This window comes from Scyliorhinus torazame, chromosome 4, assembly GCF_047496885.1.
Source record: "Scyliorhinus torazame isolate Kashiwa2021f chromosome 4, sScyTor2.1, whole genome shotgun sequence".
Lineage (NCBI taxonomy): Eukaryota > Metazoa > Chordata > Chondrichthyes > Carcharhiniformes > Scyliorhinidae > Scyliorhinus > Scyliorhinus torazame.
The window spans coordinates 142,736,331-142,756,020 of record NC_092710.1 but is presented as its reverse complement, the minus strand read 5'-3'; the positions used below and the strand labels follow the sequence as shown (position 1 = coordinate 142,756,020).

The 19,690-nt window shown below is 45.1% G+C and overlaps 1 protein-coding gene across 3 annotated transcripts in view; it reads right to left on the bottom strand.

The window, feature by feature from the left end:
* Positions 1–495: 495 nt before the first annotated feature.
* The window catches only part of colec11 (collectin sub-family member 11), a 51,174-nt gene continuing 31,979 nt past the window's right edge, over positions 496–19,690 (bottom strand). For 2 of the 3 annotated variants that reach the window (XM_072498697.1, XM_072498698.1), the window contains exons 5-7: positions 6,283–6,336; positions 6,089–6,184; positions 496–4,171 (exon numbers count right to left, since the gene is read on the bottom strand). In XM_072498697.1, the coding sequence (XP_072354798.1) occupies positions 3,762–4,171; positions 6,089–6,184; positions 6,283–6,336 (560 nt within the window). In that variant the 3' untranslated portion in view covers positions 496–3,761. The remainder of the gene's footprint in view (positions 4,172–6,088; positions 6,185–6,282; positions 6,337–19,690) is intronic. The other variant, XM_072498699.1, reaches the window with a different exon arrangement.

Genomic DNA, 19,690 nt, shown 5'->3' with positions numbered 1-19,690 from the left:
ACGCACCACTCACGACTGCAGCGACCAGGTGTGGACGGCGCCGCGGGGAACCCGCCGTTTTGGCCTGGCCGCTCGGCCCATCCGGACCTCAGAATAGCGGGGGTGCCGGAGAATCGCCATTTTCGGTGTCTCCGGCGATTCTCCGGCCTGCGAAACTCGACCGGGCCGTTCCCGCCGCTTGGGAGAATCACGGGAGGGCGTCAGACCGGCGTCCCCGGAAATTTTGGCGACCCAGGCGATTCTCCCAACCGGCGTGGGAGTGGAGAATCGCGCCCTAAATGTTTAGTGTTATGATGAGGCTGCAAGTGTAGTGAAAACATGGGGTGCTATTAGTTATGTTTTACTTTTAGATTACTGTTATTTTTCCTAGATTATTGTTTATTGCTAAGAGATAGCACAAGCAGTCAAGCTATTTAGTGTGTACTGGTATTACCCTCACTAGGTCACATCAGCTGAAAGCAGGTAACTTAATATAAAAATGACAACTCTGTCCTATCACAGTGTTAAATATTTTTTAATATTAGTGGTATTCAAAATTGGTGACATCAATAGCACTGATCACAGTTGAGACCAAATTACACAATGCCAGCAGTACATTGGGGTTCACAAAGACAGCAGAGAAGCCAGGTTTATCAACATCTTTTACAGCATTACCAGAGACTACACCCAAAGGATAATGGGTTTATAAAGTGAACCTGTATTAATGAAACATGGAAATCAATTAGATATTTTCTTTACACAGAATCACAGATATTAATATCTAACCTGTGGTAACCAGACATCACAAGGTTCAAAAGGGATAATAAGATAGTACAGATATAAAAGGGGCGATTCTCCAAGCCCGCGCCGGGCCGGAGAATCGCCGCAACCGCGCCATGACGTCCTGATGCCGGCGCGGGATACTCTGAGGCGCGGAGAATCGGCGCCATTTGCGCCGCCGCGTCAGGCGCGGCGCCAGCCGTGGCCCCCTGGAATCGATGGGACTGCCAATTCTCCGGCCCGAATGGGCCGAGCGGCCGCGCGGATACGACAGAGTCCCGCCAGCGCTGATCACCCCTGGTCGCTGCCAGCGGGAACTCTGCGCGAACAGTCGGGAGGTGGCCTGTTGGGGGGGGGTGGGGGGGGCTCCTTCACCGGGGGGGGGCCTCCGATGGGGTCTGGCCCACGATCGGGGCCCACCGATCGGCGGGCCGGTCTCTCCCCCCCCCCGGGCCCACTTCCCTGCGCGGCCAACCCCTGAACACCGATGCCATATTGAGTCGGGGCCGGCGCGCTAAAGAAGTCCCCCGTGCATGCGCAGGTTGGCGCAGCGCCGTGCTGGCCCACTGCGGGGGACAGAATAGGTTGTACCCGGGCCCGGTTCGCGCCATCGTGAAATGCGACGGCGTTCACGACGGCACGAACACTTGGGCTCCATTTGGGAGAATCGCCCCCATAATCTCAGGAACAGACTCAAACTAGAGGAGGTCGCAGAAATGATAAGATTTTTAATTTCCTTTCAGAAGGCAACCCTTGACGTTCTTGTCCCTATATGCATTGAAAGAATAGGGAAGTTGAAATCATAGGTCTCCTGCCAAGCTCAAGGGTATTACCATTCTGTTCTTGCTATGTCTCATTCACCTTCCCACTCATCGATGCAACCTTAACCACAAAACATTGAACTCTGACTAAAGCTGTCTTTTTGAGCTGTGCTTCTTCAAACATATCTATTTCTCCTGTTGTTCGACTCCTGGAAGGACAGTCCACCAGTAACCCCAGTGACCCTGAGCAAAGTAATGCCTCAAAGTAATGCCTCACAGCAACCAACATCACTCTCACCAACAGATGGAAGTATTAGCACAATTACCAGAGAGATAGCACTGCTGAGTGGAGTGCACAGATGGGAAACTACATGGGTGCTACATATTGGAAATATTTAATTGGAGATAGTTAAATACTGGGAAGAACAAAACCATTTCTCTTTGCCACCCCCACCATAAGCTCCATTCCCTTGTTACTGAATCCATCCCTCTTCCTGGCTACTGCCTGAGGTGGAACCAGACTTTTTGCAACCTTGGTGTCATATCTGACCCCAAGATGAACTTCCAACCACCTCCGCTCAATCATTAAGACCACCTAATTCTACCTCAATCAAATTGCCCAACTCAGCTCTTCTTCTGTTGAAACCACCATCCATATCTTAGTTACCTCCAAGCTTGACTATTCCAATGCACTCCTGGCTGGCCTCCACTATTCTACCCTCCCTAAACATGAAGCCATTCAAAACTCTGCTGCCCCGTTCGAAGACAAAGTCCTGTATGTCCATTAACCCGGTCCTTGCTGGCCTATATTGGCTCCTGGCTAAGCAGGAGCCTAGGTTTTAAATTCACATAATTGTTTTCAAATCTCTTTGTGATTTTGCTTATTCCTATCTCTGTAATCTCCTCCAGGCCCGTAACTCTGAGACATCTGTGCTCCTCTAATTCTGACATCTTGAGCATCCCTGACTGTAATCCCTCCACCATCGGTGGCCGCACCTTCCACTGCCAAGGCTATAATCCCTGGAATTTGCATCCTAAAACTCTCCGTCTTTGTATCTATTTCCTCTTTAGGACACTCCTTAAAACCTACCTCTTCATCTGCCTTAACATTTCCTTATGTGGCTCAATATCAAATGTTTCTTTATATCACCCCTCTGAACCACCCAATACATTTTATTGCATGAAAGGCACTATATGAATACGCACTATTGTTGATGATGCTAGCCACATAATATCAAATGTTCCTTTTGTTTTGGGAATTACAGCAGTGCAAGTAAGTAAGACAGTCATGCCAGGCTGTTGTTGCTAATTTGTGGGAAAGGAAATTAAAGTTTTGGCCTGACTGAATAAGACATCAGTCACTTGTGTGATACATGAGTGGGCACCAAATTGGCTGATACTGCAGATGATCTCCATGTCATTCTGGAACGAGAGAGGCAAGAAGGTCAAGGAGAATGTGACTTTAACCACTGCAGCAGTACAATCCCAATGATGGCAGTTTCCTTGCATCCTCACTCATTGTCAAATAGCTGTTCCTGGGCCTGCAGACATGTTACTGGCATAATGGTGGATGCAGACTGTTCACCTCAGATTTCTCCAGGTGTCCCAAAAATGCTTACTTTGATTTTCTTTGTGCCATTGCAAGAAATTCTGTGATAGGGTTAACTTTAACTTTGAAGTAAGTGGAAAATTAGGACAGGAACAACCAATTTCTAACCCCTCATGTCTTGCGTGGCGAGAAAAAGAATTACAGTACCTTTAATGTTCATTTTAAATTGGCAGAGAATTGTTTAATCCAAAGCAGAAATTAATAACTTGTCATTTACCATATTCAAAAATATATTGAAAGACCAAACTCTTAGCAAATGGGAAGAAAGAAATTTATGCAACAAATCAGTGGGGTAATTTTGTTTTTGTGCAATACTACCGGTATACAACTCAACTAATTTTCACTCCCATTGACTTAATTGATCTTCCCCTTTTTACACTATCATCCAGTCAAATTATTTCCAGCCTTGTACTCTGAACATATAAAAGACAAGAAAATGGTTCTGCTAAAACTCAATACATTTATCTTACTTACATTATATATCTTACAGCACGAATGAATGAGGTCTATACAAAAACTCTGGTGGTTTTAATCATTCCTTCATTGAGGTATCATAGCTTTTAAAACTAATACTAATTTCTCCATCGTGGATGTGGAATAATATCATGCTACAACATCAGGAGTTGACTGAATTAAGGTATATCTTTATCAAATTCACAGACAAAATACATTGTAATATGACAGGCGACATCATTCCACCCCCCAGAAGATACCATTTCCGCGCAGTCTTCCTCATCATAGGCGTTGTTTGGCTCTCCATTCCGCCACTTGTTGAAGGTTTGCAAGAGTGACCCATCTGTAAAGACAAACTGGCCTTCCTCCTCCAGATCATTAACACCAATGAATACTCTGCTGAGACCTGCTTCGCTGATGTAAGAAGCAATGAGGCTATTGGTTGCTTCATCTTTTGGCATTATAAGAAGTCCTCCTCGGTCATGACAATACTCATGGGCATCTGTGTACCTCTTCTCTTCCTTCACCAGTAGGTAAATCTTATTTTCTACCTCTCGTACTCCAGCAACAGCTGCAGGGGAGGGCAGTGCTGAAAAGTGAGCACTTTGATTTCTGTTATATTTAATAAGATAAAAGCAGCTTTATAAAGACACATACTCCCCCCATCCAGATTATGAGTTAAACTGGGACGCCTACTCCCATGTCTTTATGGAGGGGAAATATCAAAATGCATGCATGTATTGGATTTGGCAATAAGGACACAATAAAATATAGAGGGAATTTGATTAAATGCAAGTGGCCTCAAGTGATTTCAGGAAAAAAATGAAAAGATTAGATTAGACCATTAGATATCAGGCAAAGTTTAATGTGGTGAATGTGAGGTGATACATTTTGAGAATTTGGAGAGATTATGCACATTTATTTGTAAGAATGGGGGAGCAGAGAGGCTGCCATGTCTTGCATTACAACAGTGATAACACTTTAAAAGTGCATTATTGTCCATAAAGTGCTTTAGAAACTTCTTGAGGTTATGAAATTAACTATATGAATACAAGTTTCAGTTTGTAATATTCATAAATCTTTTAAAATAACAGTGTAAAAGTAGAGGCTTGTTGGGCTTTATTAATTGGCATATAAAAGCAATTAAGTAATATTAAATGTATTTAAATTCATAATTAAGAAATGAGTTAAAGGTAAGTTGGATCAACAGAAGACAATATTACAAATGAGAGGCTGTGTAGTTATGATAAGAAATTAGAGAAACTGGGCTCTTTTCATTAGAGAAAAAATAAGGGTTAACTTGTAACTAAAGTGCATAAATTTATTATCATTGGCAAAAGTTGAAAGGAAGAGATTAGGACATGTGTTAAAATTATGCAAAAGTATAATTAAGACACAGAACCTTACCAGAATTAATGGTGGGAGCTAAATTCTTAATGACTTTTAAGAGGAAAGTAGATGATTATTTGGAACAAAAAAGATTAAAATAAGTGTTACTAAATGGATAGCTCTTTTAAAGAGCCAGGACAAATGCAATGGCCCAAATAATCTCCATTTATGCTGTAAAATGTAATAATTACATTTAAAGCAGGATTATCCGAATATCTCTACGCGTCCCCTAAATTTCAATGGCCAAGAGTTTATGTTGGTTTACCTTGAAATCAGGAAAATCATCACAAAAGATGGCCTAATTTCATAAGCAAGATTTATTATGCGTGAATCAAGTTTCCACCAATCTTCAACACTGATTTTAAAAATTCCTGCTGGTATTTGGTGCCGCCACAAAACTGGACAAACTCACAGATCCAAATAAAGAGAGTGGTTGATTGTGTCTTTTTGAGGAGGCTCTTCAAATTAAGCTCCCTTTTGAATGCAAACGTTAGTGACATGTTTTGAATATTTGTCCATGTTAAATATATCTAATTTAATGAAGAACTGACTAGTGTAAAATGAAACTAGTAAATGACTCAGCAGAGACATTTTAAGTATTTTCTGGTGAGTTGAAATCATTTTACTCAAAGGTGGTGCTGGACTGAACATTACTATTTTTTTATTTTCAGTTGTTTGATTAAAGCTTCACCAGATTACCACTGTTAAATATATGATTAAATATTTTTTGAAAAAAGAAATAATTACATTCTATAAGCTGCTTAATGGCATTGGCTCATGGAAAATTTTACACTTGTTATCATGCAAATGGATTTGGTGGAAACTTGGCCCATAGCTTCACTCCAGAAAACAAAGCAATTTCAAGCACAACTTGCACCCAGATTGTGGATTGCACCCAAAGCAGAAACTCTACCCTAAAATACTTAATTGTACAACTTCTTGTTGAGCATGCTACATTAAAACAAATGGATTACTGCCTTAAATATATACACGCCTGCACTTTGCAATCATTGCTGTTTTAAAGATTAATGACTGAATCATTGTCTGCTCTATAGTGAAAGGTGAAACATTATTGGCATTTTAATGCTATAGCAAAGAGGCCTTACTTAGAACTTACCATTTTTAATGAAATTGAGTTCGTTTGTTAACTGTGTCACAAGAATGTCCATTTCTCCAATTACCTTTCTCAGTGGGCCACATTCACAGGGTAAGCCTGAGGAAATTGGACAGGATATTATTTAGGGATAAATTTAAAGAAACAGACATTATATAAAGCAGGACTTTACCCAATAGAATTTCCAATAACCCTACCTGGATCTCCATTTTCCCCTTTTGCTCCTAGGTCACCACTCTCTCCTTTGTTTCCTGATAAATGAAGAAATAAGAATTTGAGCTTCTCATTTTCTAATAAGAGATAGAGGTGAAATTCTCCCCCAACGGCGCGATGTCCGCCGACTGGCGCCCAAAACGGCGCCAATCAGACGGGCATCGCGCCACCCCAAAGGTGCGGAATGCTCCGCATCTTTGGGGGCCGAGCCCCAACATTGAGGGGCTAGGCCGACGCCGGAGGGATTTCCGCCCCGCCAACTGGCGGAAACGGCGTTTGTTGCCCCGCCAGCTGGCACGGAAATGACATTCGGGGCGGCGCATGCGCGGGAGCGTCAGCGGCCGCTGACAGTTTCCCGCGCATGCGCAGTGGGGAGAGTCTCTTCCGCCTCTGCCATGGTGGAGACCGTGGCGGAGGCGGAAGGGAAAGAGTGCCCCCACGGCACAGGCCCGCACGCAGATCGGTGGGCCCCGATCGCGGGCCAGGCCACCGTGGGGGCACCCCCTGGGGCCAGATCACCGCGCGCCCCCCCCCAGGACCCCGGAGCCCGCCCACGCCGCCTTGTCCCGCCGGTAAATAGCTACTTTAATTTACGCCGGCGGGACAGGCAATTTCTCGGCGGGACTTCGGCCCATCCGGGCCGGAGAATCGAGCGGGGGGGCCCGCCAACCGGCGCGGCCCAATTCCCGCCCCCGCCCAATCTCCGGTACAGGAGAATTCGGCAACCGGCGGGGGCGGGATTCACGGCGGCCAACGGCCATTCTCCGACCCGCTGGGGGATCGGAGAATGACGCCCACTACCTCTCAACTCTCAATACCCTCTTAATTTCTTCTGAACTTTCCCCTAAAATTTGACATAGTTTTAATATTCAATCTGTGAAGCAAGAGGGTGAAGGATAGTACTGGAGCCAATCTTTACTTAATCTTATATTTATTTACAGAGTGAAACATCCCAAGCATTCACCTCCTAACTGAAAACACCCCAGAATTTAAACAGTGCCTCTTTATATGTGCTCAAGTGAAACCACAATAAAAGCCATCAACCTGCATATAATTAAATAAAATTGATAAATAATTAACACTTAAAGAAACCATCATATCCTTCCTGTGGTCTCATCATAGTTTGAATATAACTAATATTACAGCTGTTAAACTATTTATATTATTGTTGAATCACATGTCACATAAGCCTCCTCTTCACAAAATGTTATTTCCTGTTGTCAAATTTTCCAATAAATCACTAGTTATATTGTTCAATTTTATAATGGAAATTAAACTGGTCACAAAGTAATTCTACCTTTACAACAGTAGTTGTGCTCTACCCCCTGGCTTTTAAATGTTATGGTTCCTCAGTCTGCATTATGGAGAAACCGTTAAACTCCAAACAACCCCACTTCCCTGCTTCCCAATTTCTCTTAGCTTTTCTCTTTAACTATTAATAATAATTTTAAATCAAAGTACGATATAAAACTCAAAACAAAATGCATGGCTTTAAGCTTGGGACTGAATGATGTCCATGCACCCCAGTCTAATTATCCCCTTCCCTCTGATTCAGCCTGATCTCCAAATCTTCAAAAATCTGTCCTGGTCCACACACGTCGACGTCACCACCAAGAAAGCACAACAGCGCCTATATTTCCTCAGGAAACTAAGGAAATTCAGCATGTTCACATTAACCCTGACCAACTTTTTAGATGCACCATAGAAAGCATCCTATCTGGCTGCATCACAGCCTGGTATGGCAACTGCTCGGCCGCAAGAAACACCAGAGAGTCGTGAACACAGCCCAGTCCATTACGCGAACTCCCTCTCATCCATTGACTCCATCTACACCTCACACTGCCTGGGGAAAGTGGGCAGCATAATCAATGACCCCTCCCACCCGGCTTACTCACTCTTCCAACTTCTTCCATCGGGCAGGAGATACAGAAGTCTGAGAACACGCAGAAACAGACTCAAAAACAGCTTTTCCCCCCGCTGTTACCAGACTCCTAAACGACGCTCTTATGGACTGACTTCATTAACACTACACCCCTGTATGGTTCACCCGATGCCGGTGTTCTGTAGTTACATTGTATACATTGTGTTGCCGTATTATGTATTTTCTTTTATTTCCTTTTCTTTTCATGTACTTAATGATCAGTTGAGTTGCTCGCAGAAAAATACTTTTCACTGTACCTTAGTATACGTGACAATAAGCAAAATCAAAATCAAAATCAGAAGGTAGCACGTGGTGTAGACCCCACCCCCCCTATGCAAATCCATAAAGGGATCAAATAATATCAATAAATATGACATTGTAACTTTAGTTTTATGAGCCTGCATTCCTAACAGGGATCCTTCCTGCCAGAAGCTGCAGTAATGGTAATGCAACTGCCCACGATTTACTGACTAAATTGGCTCATGGATAATGCTCACCAGGATTTTCCATTATGCCTTTGACTTAAGCAGGCCAAAATATACAGCAGGCGGATACAATAGATGCAATGGCTAATTAACTGGCTTTTTCCTCCAGGCAGAGAGCATTACACACCAGGGCAAATATTAAACATTCTGGTTCAAACTACTCCATGATTTCTGATTAGAAATGCGGAACAACTTGGGAAATTTCTCAGATGTGCTCGCAATGTGTATGCATCTATGCCAGAACGACAAACTCTTAATGTTACCCAGAGCTCTTTATTTAAACGTGGCATACAGACCAGAAACAAAAATTATCCTTTTGGTCAAAACACTGTCAAACACATACAGCTCCTACGATGGCTCAATTGGTACGTGAACTGTCCACTTTTGGAATGGAGCCAGACCAAGAAGGCCTATTTCTAGACTAACCTTGGCTGGGATAAGCATTAATAGTACGACGATCAGATCAGCTTTGTTTACAGAGATGGTGGGAAAATCAGTAAGGATATGCTGTTCAGTGACCCTTAGAGGGAGTGCTTTTTGCTTTATAAATGTTGCATGAGGCAGGAATGGGCTTAACTATGAACCACAGAATGCCTGCGAACATTCAATGGCCATACTCACAAAGGGCAGCCAGTGTCTACAGAACCATACTGTAATGAGGAGGAAAGGGGAGAGAAGAAAATTAGGTGGTGAAAATCTAAGACAAATGATAATCGGACCTAATTCACACTATTAAAAGAATTGAATTAAATGGGGCTTTTGTTTATTTAAATGTATACAGTACCTATTATTGATAAGCTGGATCTATTGTTATTATGTATGTAATACATTTTTACTTTTTTAGAGAGAAATCATCCTGTGTAGGATGACACTATACCTATTTCAATGCATCAGTTGCTGAATTGGTTCCAATGCACCAGAAATCTTCTGGTACCTCAGCAAAGCAACCACTTTTCATGGCTGAACTTAACTAGTAAATGTCAAAAAAAACCATCCGACAACAGGCAACATCCCATTTGAACCCAATCCCTGCCCTTAATTCCTCAGAGTTTAATTTTAAGCATGAATCACTGTAAGATCAGGAAACCTCTAGATGATATTTCTTCACCCCGGTATGGGGGCACTGAGATTGAATGTTGCACCATGCTGCTGACTGAACTGAAATCGACACATACAGCATTGACTAAGGGGTCAAATATAAGATAATAAGAACATAAGAACTAGTAGGCCATCTTGCCCTTCGAGCCTGCTCCGCCATTCAATGAGATCATGACTGGTCTTTTGTGGACTCAGCTCCACTTTCCCGCCTGAACACCATAACCCTTTATTCCGTTATTCCTCAAAAAAACGATCTATCTTTATCTTGAAAACATTTAATGAAGGAGCCTCAACTGCTTCACTGGGCAGGGAATTCCATAGATTCACAACCCTTTGGGTTAACAAATTCCCCCTAGGCTCAGTCGTAAATCTACTTTCCCTAGGGGCTGGTTTAGCACAGTGGGCTAAACAGCTGGCGTGTAATGCAGAACAAGGCCAGCAGCACGGGTTCAATTCCCTCTGCACAGCAGCATGTTTTAATATTCTAAATAATAATCCCTTTTGCTGTTATTCCAACCAAAATGGATAACCTCACATTTGTCAACATTGTATTGCATTTGCCAGACCCTAGCCCATTCACTTAAACTATCCAAATCTCTCTACAGACTTCCAGTATCCTCTGCACTTTTTGCTTTACCACTCATCTTAGTGTCATCTGCAAACTTGGACACATTGCACTTGGTCCCTAACTCCAAATTATCTCCATAAATTGTGAACAATTATGGGCCCAACACTGATCCCTGAGGGACACCACTAGCTACTGATTGCCAACCAGAGAAACACCCTGCGACATTCTTTTACCTGCTACATGCCTTTGCCCAGTAAGTTATTTGGGCATAAAAGCAGAAAGCGCTGGAAATACTTAGCAGGTCTCGCTGCATCTATGGACAGAAAAACAGAGATAATGAGCCCGATCTAGCCAAATGGAAACAGAGTCACATTACAAATGCGTTTAGCCATGCTTTGGACGACGCTTTCAGTGCCGAGAAACACAATTCTATCTAACGCAACTCTGGTTAACGGGGCCTCAGCGGAGAACACAGAGCCGAGACCGTACTTAATCCCGTTTCCTGCATTGAGGAGCCCCGCTTGCCAAAACTCCTCAGTGCCGCGAGCAGTCTAGACACCATTTTTAAATGGAGTCCCAATCTCTCACCTCCCCCGACGCAGCTCCCATCCCCCCAAAGCCCCAACACACCTATAAGGGGGACCTCACAACCCCACCCCCGCACTCCACCTCACGTGCATGTAGCACCCACAGGCCTGATCCTCATCACTAAAAAAATGCCAGCCTGACACCCTGGCAGTGCCACCTGGGCATCTTGGCAATGCCAAGCTGTCACCCAGGTGACACCCCCAGGGTGCCAGGCTGGCAATGTCAGGGAACCACGCTGCCCAGAAGGCAGGCACCTGGGGCCTCTGCTCCCCTGGGAGACTCCCATGAGTGCCATTCCATCTAGTCCCCGAGGCAAAGGAGATATATACCAAAGCCTCAGTTACCTCAGGGAACTGCATATTAGAGTGAGGCTAACTGAGGTGATCCAGTATGTCGATGAGGCAGCAGAGGTGGGCATGGTCAGAGCACCCAGAGATGATGCGATGCCTAAACATTGCAAACAACTCAACACACAATGACAGCCAGTGCCACATCAGAGCATGCTACAAAGAAAAAGAAACCAAACCAAGAAACCAAAATACATCACCGTGTCCTAAAAATTAAAACAAAAAAGAGAAGACTGGGAGAACTATCTCATCCCACCAACCAACCAGCAACAAAAACAGTCGCAAGTAGCAAGCAACAGTATGCAAGAAAACAGAAGAGACAGTGACTGGTAACACAAATATGGCAGTCTTGGACACAACCCTTTCAAAGGCAAAGGGCAAAGCACAAGAGAAGCAAGGCACCAGCAGTCAAGCAATCTCTGACAAGGATGGCCACAACGCAAAAGAATGAGATCTGTACAAAGGAAGTGGACACTTGTCAGACACAGCATGTAAATGGACACTTTAGTAAAACTTGACCACGTTACCAGCTACATATAATGAATGTATATAAAGTTTAATGCTTAATGTTACCTGTAAAAAAAAAATCTCAATATTTTATGAGGAACGGGGGGGTGGTGATATGCCTATGGGCCAAATCATAGTTGGAACGTGTGCAACCTCCAACCAGCAGCTGGTGGTACAGACACACTATGCAGTCTCTAGACTAAGGTCATGTGACCTGTGACTCCAATATAAAGGGAGACACATCTGGCTATCTTCAGAAGAAGTTTGAGAAGGTGAATGGTCAGTACTAGGTGCAAGTTTCTGAGAAGTAGTTAGCAGACTCCATGATAACGTGCTTTTTGTCAGATTCCGATCTTACCACACGAGACTCAATAAAAGATTCTGGTTTGGACAAATCGCAGTGTTTGGTGAGTTCCTTCGTGAAGTACAAAGGACCAAACACAACACCGATTACTTTGATTGCTTCGTCCCAAATCATTGCATTCAGTTAATTTACCTTATTTTGTTAAATCTTCAGCAAAACTGTCCAGGGTGAGAGAGAGAGAGAGAGAGAGAGACTAATTAATTTGGATTAGTTAAGGGGGTGGAAACACTGGAGGCTAAATTTGATTATCCCTGAAAGCAGAGGCAGGGGTCACTATGCATAATTACTGTGTTTAGTCAATGTCGTGCAGCTCAAATGCCAACTTTGTGCTGCCTGATTATTTGAATTATTGTTGTGTGCAAGCAACATTAACTATGCTACTTATTATTGATTGCATGCATCAAGAATATCAAGGGCAGCACGGTAGCATAGTGGATAGCACAATTGCTTCACAGCTCCAGGGTCCCAGGTTCGATTCCCAGCTTTGGGTCACTGTCTGTGCGGAGTCTGCACGTCCTCCCCGTGTGTGCGTGGGTTTCCTCCGGGTGCTCCGGTTTCCTCCCACAGTCCAAAGATGTGCAGGTTAGGTGGATTGGCCATGTTAAATTGTCCTTAGTGTCCAAAATTGCCCTTAGTGTTGGGTGGGGTTGCTGGGTTATGGGGATAGGGTGGAGGTGTGGGCTTGGGTAGGGTGCTCTTTCCAAGAGCCGGTGCAGACTCGATGGGCCGAATGGCCTCCTTCTGCACTGTAAATTCTATGAAAAAAAGAAAGGGTCCAAAATTGTCAATTGTTAGTAACACTTAGACCCAGCTTGCACTGCTTAAAACTAGCCTGCACTTCCTAAAGTGGAGGTGCAATGTTGTTGGAGCAGATGTTGGCAGTCATGCAAGAGTAAATCTGACCAGGGACACAGTAAAAAAAAAAATGCACAACATAGGGGAACGTTTGCTCTTCGGACATTGCTCTGAAGGCCTTGGTGAGGAGGTGGAAAGGAGGAAAGGTGTCCTGTGTCTGCAGGCGGCCAGGAGGCCCTCCAGACAATGTTCAGAAGGCAATGGGAGCTGATAGCCATGAAGGCCAATTCCAGAATTCAAATCCTTAAGATCCAGATCTGCTGTGCCAAAAGAAATACAATCACCTCACAGGAGCAGACATGTTCAGTGAATGAATCTTCAAATCCCTATCCTATCAACTGCACCACTATCCTCACACACTTCTCAATTCTCTCCCATCACTCAAATATGAACAATTTACCAATCAGGACACATACCTAATATGTCCATATATGCTTCACCTTACTCTGCCACACTCAGCACGGCTGCAAGCCTCACACCGACATCTTGCTGCATATACACGAGATGGCTTATTTAAATTCTCCCGGCGCCCGGAACTCAATGGCTGTGCCTGCGAGACCTCGCCAGGGCCCTGGTTAGTACTGGTCTACACAAATGTAGGCCAAATGTAACAGCACCTTGGCGGGCCTCACAGGCCATTGGACAGGGTGGTATGCTGGCACTCCCCCTGGCACCTGAGCACCCTGACACTGCCAAGGTGACCAGGTAGCACTGCCGGGTTCGGGCCCAGGGGGGTGCTTTGCCCATTGGAGTGGGAGAAGGAGGGTTTCCCGGGATCTCAATAAGGTTGGGGTGTGAGAAATGGTCGATGAAGCAGGGGTGGCTTGAACGGGACGAGGGGAAGATTCGGGCTGCCGGTCCAAATGGCATCACAATCTTCTTAGCACTGCTGCCTCACAGCACCCCATGTTCAACTCTGACCTTGGGTGCGTGATAGGAATCGACTATTTCCTGATAGATCTGATAGGTAAAAGAAGGCTATTTAGTGTAAATATTAAGCCCCATTTTAAATTGAGGATTGCAGCACTCATAACCTCAGGTCATGATACAACAGGGACACAATAAGCCTGACACATGCATAAACACATTGGAGATTAAAACAACATTTTTACGAAGCAAAGATGAAAAAGCTATTGTTCTAACAAACATATTTTCAAAGATAGTTTGACATTAAGACATGAGCTGTACCAGTAATCTAATCAAGGACGAAGCAGGCACCATAGCAACTTGAAGGCACCATTGTTCATAATGTGGATAAAGTGAAGTCAGCAGAAAACCAGTAGAAACTAGTATTGATAATAGCACAGAACTGCATTCCATAACATACACAAATATTCAAATATGAAACATTCAGTACTTGGGCGAAATTCTCCGGAAATGGCGCGATGTCCGCCGACTGGCGGCCAAAACGGCGCAAATCAGTCAGGCATCGCGCCGCCCCAAAGGTGCGGAATGCTCCGCATCTTTGGGGGCCGATCCCCAACCTTAAGGGGCTAGGTCGGCACCGGACAAATTTCCGCCATGCCAGCTGGCGGAAAAGGCCTTTGGTGCCCCGCCAGCTGTCGCGGAAATGACATCTCCGGGTGGCGCATGCGCGGGAGCATCAGCGGCCGCTGACGGCATTCCCGCGCATGTGCAGTGGAGGGAGTCTCTTCTGCCTCCGCCATGGTGGAGACCGTGGCGGAGGCGGAAGGGAAAGAGTGCCCCTACGGCACAGGCCCACCCGCGGATCGGTGGGCCCCGATCGCGGGCCAGGCCACCGTGGGGGCACCCCCCGGGGCCAGATCATCCCGCGCCCTCCCCAGGACCCCGGAGCCCGCCCGGGCCGTCTTGTCCCGCCGGTAAGGTAGGTGGTTTAATCTACGCCGGCGGGACAGGCATTTTAGTGGCGGGACTCCGGCCATTCCGGGCCGGAGAATCGCGCGGGGGGGCCCGCCAACCGGCGCAGCGCGATTCCCACCCCCGCCGAATATCCGGTGCCGGAGACTTCGGCAACCGGCGGGGGCGGGATTCACGCCAGCCCCCGGCGTTTCTCCGACCCGGCAGGGGGTCGGAGAATCTCGCCCCTTATGTTGCACATTCAGGATTGACAGCTAATCGTCGAATCAAATACATTTGATTCTAACCCAAACCAATTAGGATGACATAGAGGTGTAGATAGATGGCTCAAAACAGATAAGATTTCCTATAAACAGGATGGTTCATACGGCCATCTTTATTCCGGGATCATCCTATACTTTGACCTAACTATTCGCTATCTCTATTTTTCATATTTTCACTTTTCCACTCTAACTCTTGAAGTAAATGCAAGCTGTTTTGCCGTAAGTAAGAAACCATTTCTGCATTATTTTGAAAGTTACATTTTGTACAAGTTACTTCTCTTTAAGTCCTTTTGCTAGCCGGACTTTATTGAGAATAGATTTAAGTTTCTCCTAATTGTAATCAAATAGAGGCAATAAAGATTCTTGTTTGCATCCAAGAAGTTTAACTCAAATTTCTACTGAGTTTTAGTGTCGTAAGACCTCACTAATTCTGCATGGCAGATCTCATCAGTGCACGTCTGCGTGGAGTATGTACGTTCTCCCAGTGTATGCGTGGGTTTCTCCCGGGTGCTGCAGTTTCCTCCCACAGCCCAAAGTTGTGCAGATTAGGTGGATTGGCCATGTTAAAATTGCCCTTAATGTCCAGGGATATGCAGGTTAGCTTAAGGGTAAAAGGCTGGGTGGGTGGGGGAGTGCACTTGGGCAGAGCGTTCATTTGAGGGTGGTGTAGACTCGATGGGCCGAATTGCCTCCTTCTGCACTGTTGGGATTCTATATTATTTTGAAAATGTTTGTAATAGTTTTTCATTTTATATAATACAAAATAAACAAATCTGTGTGGACCAGATACAATTTACAAAAACCAAACAGTAGAAATAATCCCCAAAACCCAAACCCTTAAGCCACCAGCCCCCCCCCGACACCCCCTTTCCTTTTTTGTTCTTTTCAAATATTTTTATTGGACTACATAGTTTACAAAGGGTGATTGTCATATATGTCTATATATATATGTATAGATTTTCCCCTTTTTCCCCTGTCGATTGGCCCCACCCCTTCATCTCCTCTCCCACCCCCCCCTTGTTTTAGGTGTTCCTTTGGGGGTCTTGGTCTATTCTGTTGAGATTCTATGAATATCGTGGAAGCGTTCAGCACCAAATTGGTACAGAGCGTTGTGCAGAGCTTGCAATCTATTCTTTCCAATATGGTCAACTGCATTCACACATCTGTGGACCCAGCCATCACGCAGCATCTATCACAGGTCCTTTTGCAGCACATGCAGCAACCTCTTAATGTCTGGGTGTTGCAGTGGAAGCTCAGGCTGCTTTGATGCAAACTCAAATTACTGTCATGCAAACTCAGATTACTGCCATGCAAACTCAGATTTCACTGTGGATTACAATGTGCAAAGGGGCCTGCAAGATATCACATCAGTCCAGCAACAATTTACTCGGTTTTCTGAGGTTCAGCCCTGGAGGAATGGCAGTGCCTCCCTTGAAACACATCTCTATGAAGAAGACCTCATTCTTCCTCCCAACACTGCCACTCTGCCAGTGCCCTTGTTGTTGTCTGTCAGCTACCAGTCCGGACTGCTGTTGCTCATGCTGAGATGATTCCTTCCACTGTTGAGCTTTCTAGGCCTCGAGCTAGCCAAGTCCTTCAGGGCCACCTGAAGTCTTCTCCACTAAAAAGCAGCAGCCTTCCATCAGCCTTTCTGCAGCCCTGGAACAGCACTATTGCATAGGAGCTCTAGAACAGGCACAGATACACAAAAGAATGGGCACTAAGGGAACATAAGAGGGTGATTAGTGACTTGTGTTCGGAATTTGGGAAATTAACTAGATTAACAGTGAATTTGAGATGAAAACAAAATAATAGGCAAGTAACAAGACTAACAGGCATCTCGAGGAATAATGAGGTACAATGTGCGCAGTGACAAGATTAGTAGGCATCTGGAGACAGTCAGGTGTGAATGGCCATATCAAAAATCTAGTTTACTGAGATCAGTGGGACCAGTGGTGGACTTACACTTTTGGGGGACCCCTCATTCTCCCTGTATGCGGAGGCCCCACATCACACCACACCCCCCAATGATTTTGAGCCCTGCACCAATGACATTGAGCCCCACCCGGAATGACATCAATGCCCTTCTGACCCCACCCACCCTCATCTCACACAATGCAAGGCACAGAAACCCAAAATCGCTGCTTGACAATGCTCCTGGATGACTGCTTGGCTGTTGCTGATGACTATCTGGTCTGGCCTCTGCTCTCTCTCACCTTCACTGCCCGGTCCAGTTGCTGCCCAGCCCTCTCAAGAATGAGCCTATCACAAATTTAGAGCTACCAAGGCTATGATTGTCATTCCCATGGTGTTCTCACCATAACAGTCTCCGTATGGGCCCTCCCCATTGGCTGCGGTCCCATGCTGTAGCATGGTGTGTTTCATTGAAAGTCCACCTGTAAGTGGCACTATACAAATTATAACTTTTTAAAAATAAATTTAGAGTACCCAATTATTTTTTCTTCTAATATGGGCCAATTTAGTGTGGCCAATCCACCTACCCTGCACATCTTTGGGTTGTGGGGGTTATACCCACAGAGAATGTGCAAACTCCACACAGACAGTAACCTAGGGCTGGGATTGAACCCGGATCCTCAGCGGCATGAGGCAGCAGTGCTAACCACGGAGACATTGTGCCGCCCTGGAAATTATAACTTCTAACGGCAAGGGATTTGAGAGATGTAGCCAACCAAATCCACAGGGTAGAATATCAAAGAGACTGGACAGCGCCCTCATTGAGGAAGCAGGCTAATTCTCCATCCAACAGTCAGACACACCAGTCCCAGCTACGATCCAAGCGAAGGAGGCCTATTCCAGCTAACTAGTAGAGCCACGGCAGTTTGCAGAAATTCTGCACACAGTGACTGGACTCGTTCCTCACTGGGTTGTACATTGTTCCTCACATTATTCCAAACAAAAATACACCGCTAAGAACTAGAGTTTCAAGTTTTCCTTCGGAGTTTTGAGACACTCTCGCACTTGTCCAAGCTATATGTACGATTTCATTTATATTTTTATTTGTAATGTTTAGCTTGTGGTGGATTTCATTTTTGCTCTGTGGCCAAGCAGCCACTGTGATAGTCATCACGGTAGCACTGTTGTTAGCACTGTTGCTTCATATCACGAGGGTCCCAGGTTCAATTCGCAGCTTGGGTCACTGTCTGTGCGAAGTCTGCACGTTCTCCCCGTGTCTGCGTGGGTTTCCTCCGGGTGCTCCGGTTTCCTCCCACAAGTCCCGAAAGACACGCTGTTAGGTGAATTGGACATTCTGAATTCTCCCTCTGTGTACCCGAACAGGCCCCGGAGTGTGGTGACGAGGGGCTATTCACAGTAACTTCATTGCAGTGTTAATGTAAGCCTACTTGTGACATTAATAAACATGATTATTATTATCAGAAAAAACAAAGGACTGTTGGTGAATAGGGAGTTCAGGTTGCAATTACTGTTATTGCTCTTAGATGAATTCACTATAGACAAGCAAGCCGGAAAGAAATTGTCTATGTTTACCTAGCTCTTCTTCCTCTTCCTTGTGCTCTTGCTCCTCCTCCTCATGTTTCTGCCCTTCAGCTGTTCACTGTTTAGCTGATGGCAAGAACTGCTCTTCTATGGTCGTGAAGTCGTGCAGCATGGTGCAGACTGCCACCAATCTTATCACCCACTCTGCTGAGTACTGTAGGCCTTCTGCAGAACAGTCCAGTCAGCAGAAGCACTGTTTCAGCACACCAATTGTCTGCTATGTCACTATTGGATGGCAGCATGGCTTCCATTGTATGCAGGCTGCATGCATATACTTGCATTGCACCAGACCTGTCTGCAGCAGACAGCCCTTGTCGCCCAGTTGCTGCGCCTTAGTTTGCCATGGTGTCTCTAATGCAGCTGGCACAGGGGACTATCATAGAATGAAGACAGTTTCCAGAATATCAAGCATCGACCTGATTTGCTACCTGTTGGACACTGAGGGAATGGAATCCCTTTGAAATTTGGTGTAGGGCAAAGTTGGCATTAGGTGTCTACAAAGCAATGTGATTTTAATTGCATCATACATCACGATTAACTCTTTCAATCCTAGCAAAGCTCATTCAACCTATTTCTCATTGAATAGAGTGCCTCACTGCCCTGCTTTAAGTAACAGTGGATGTTGCATTAAAAAGTGATTGTCAACTACTTACGAGTTACTCAATTGTGAGTTGATTTTTTCCAGCTGTTTTTATAACTCTACAAATTTTGGGGTCTTTCAACCAATGTTTCAAATCGTAAAAGTCTCCGGGGAATGGTATGGCAGGAATGGAAAGATGTTTTGGTTATTGCAAGGCTTCTGCATGAATGAGTCCTTCCAGGCACTAGTAGGCATTGCCCTTGAAAAAGAGCAGGATATGGAAAATAAACAATGACCTTGCAGAGCAAATCAAGCTGGTGGAGGAGGGTGAAGTGGCAGTGGAGGGGCGGGGGAAGGATTCTCGGCAGAAAGCAATGATGGGAGATGTTGCAAATTTCTCCAGTTTCAGAGGAGCCAGGCACAAATGTTCATTACCATGGTCACTTTCAGAGCCACTGGCA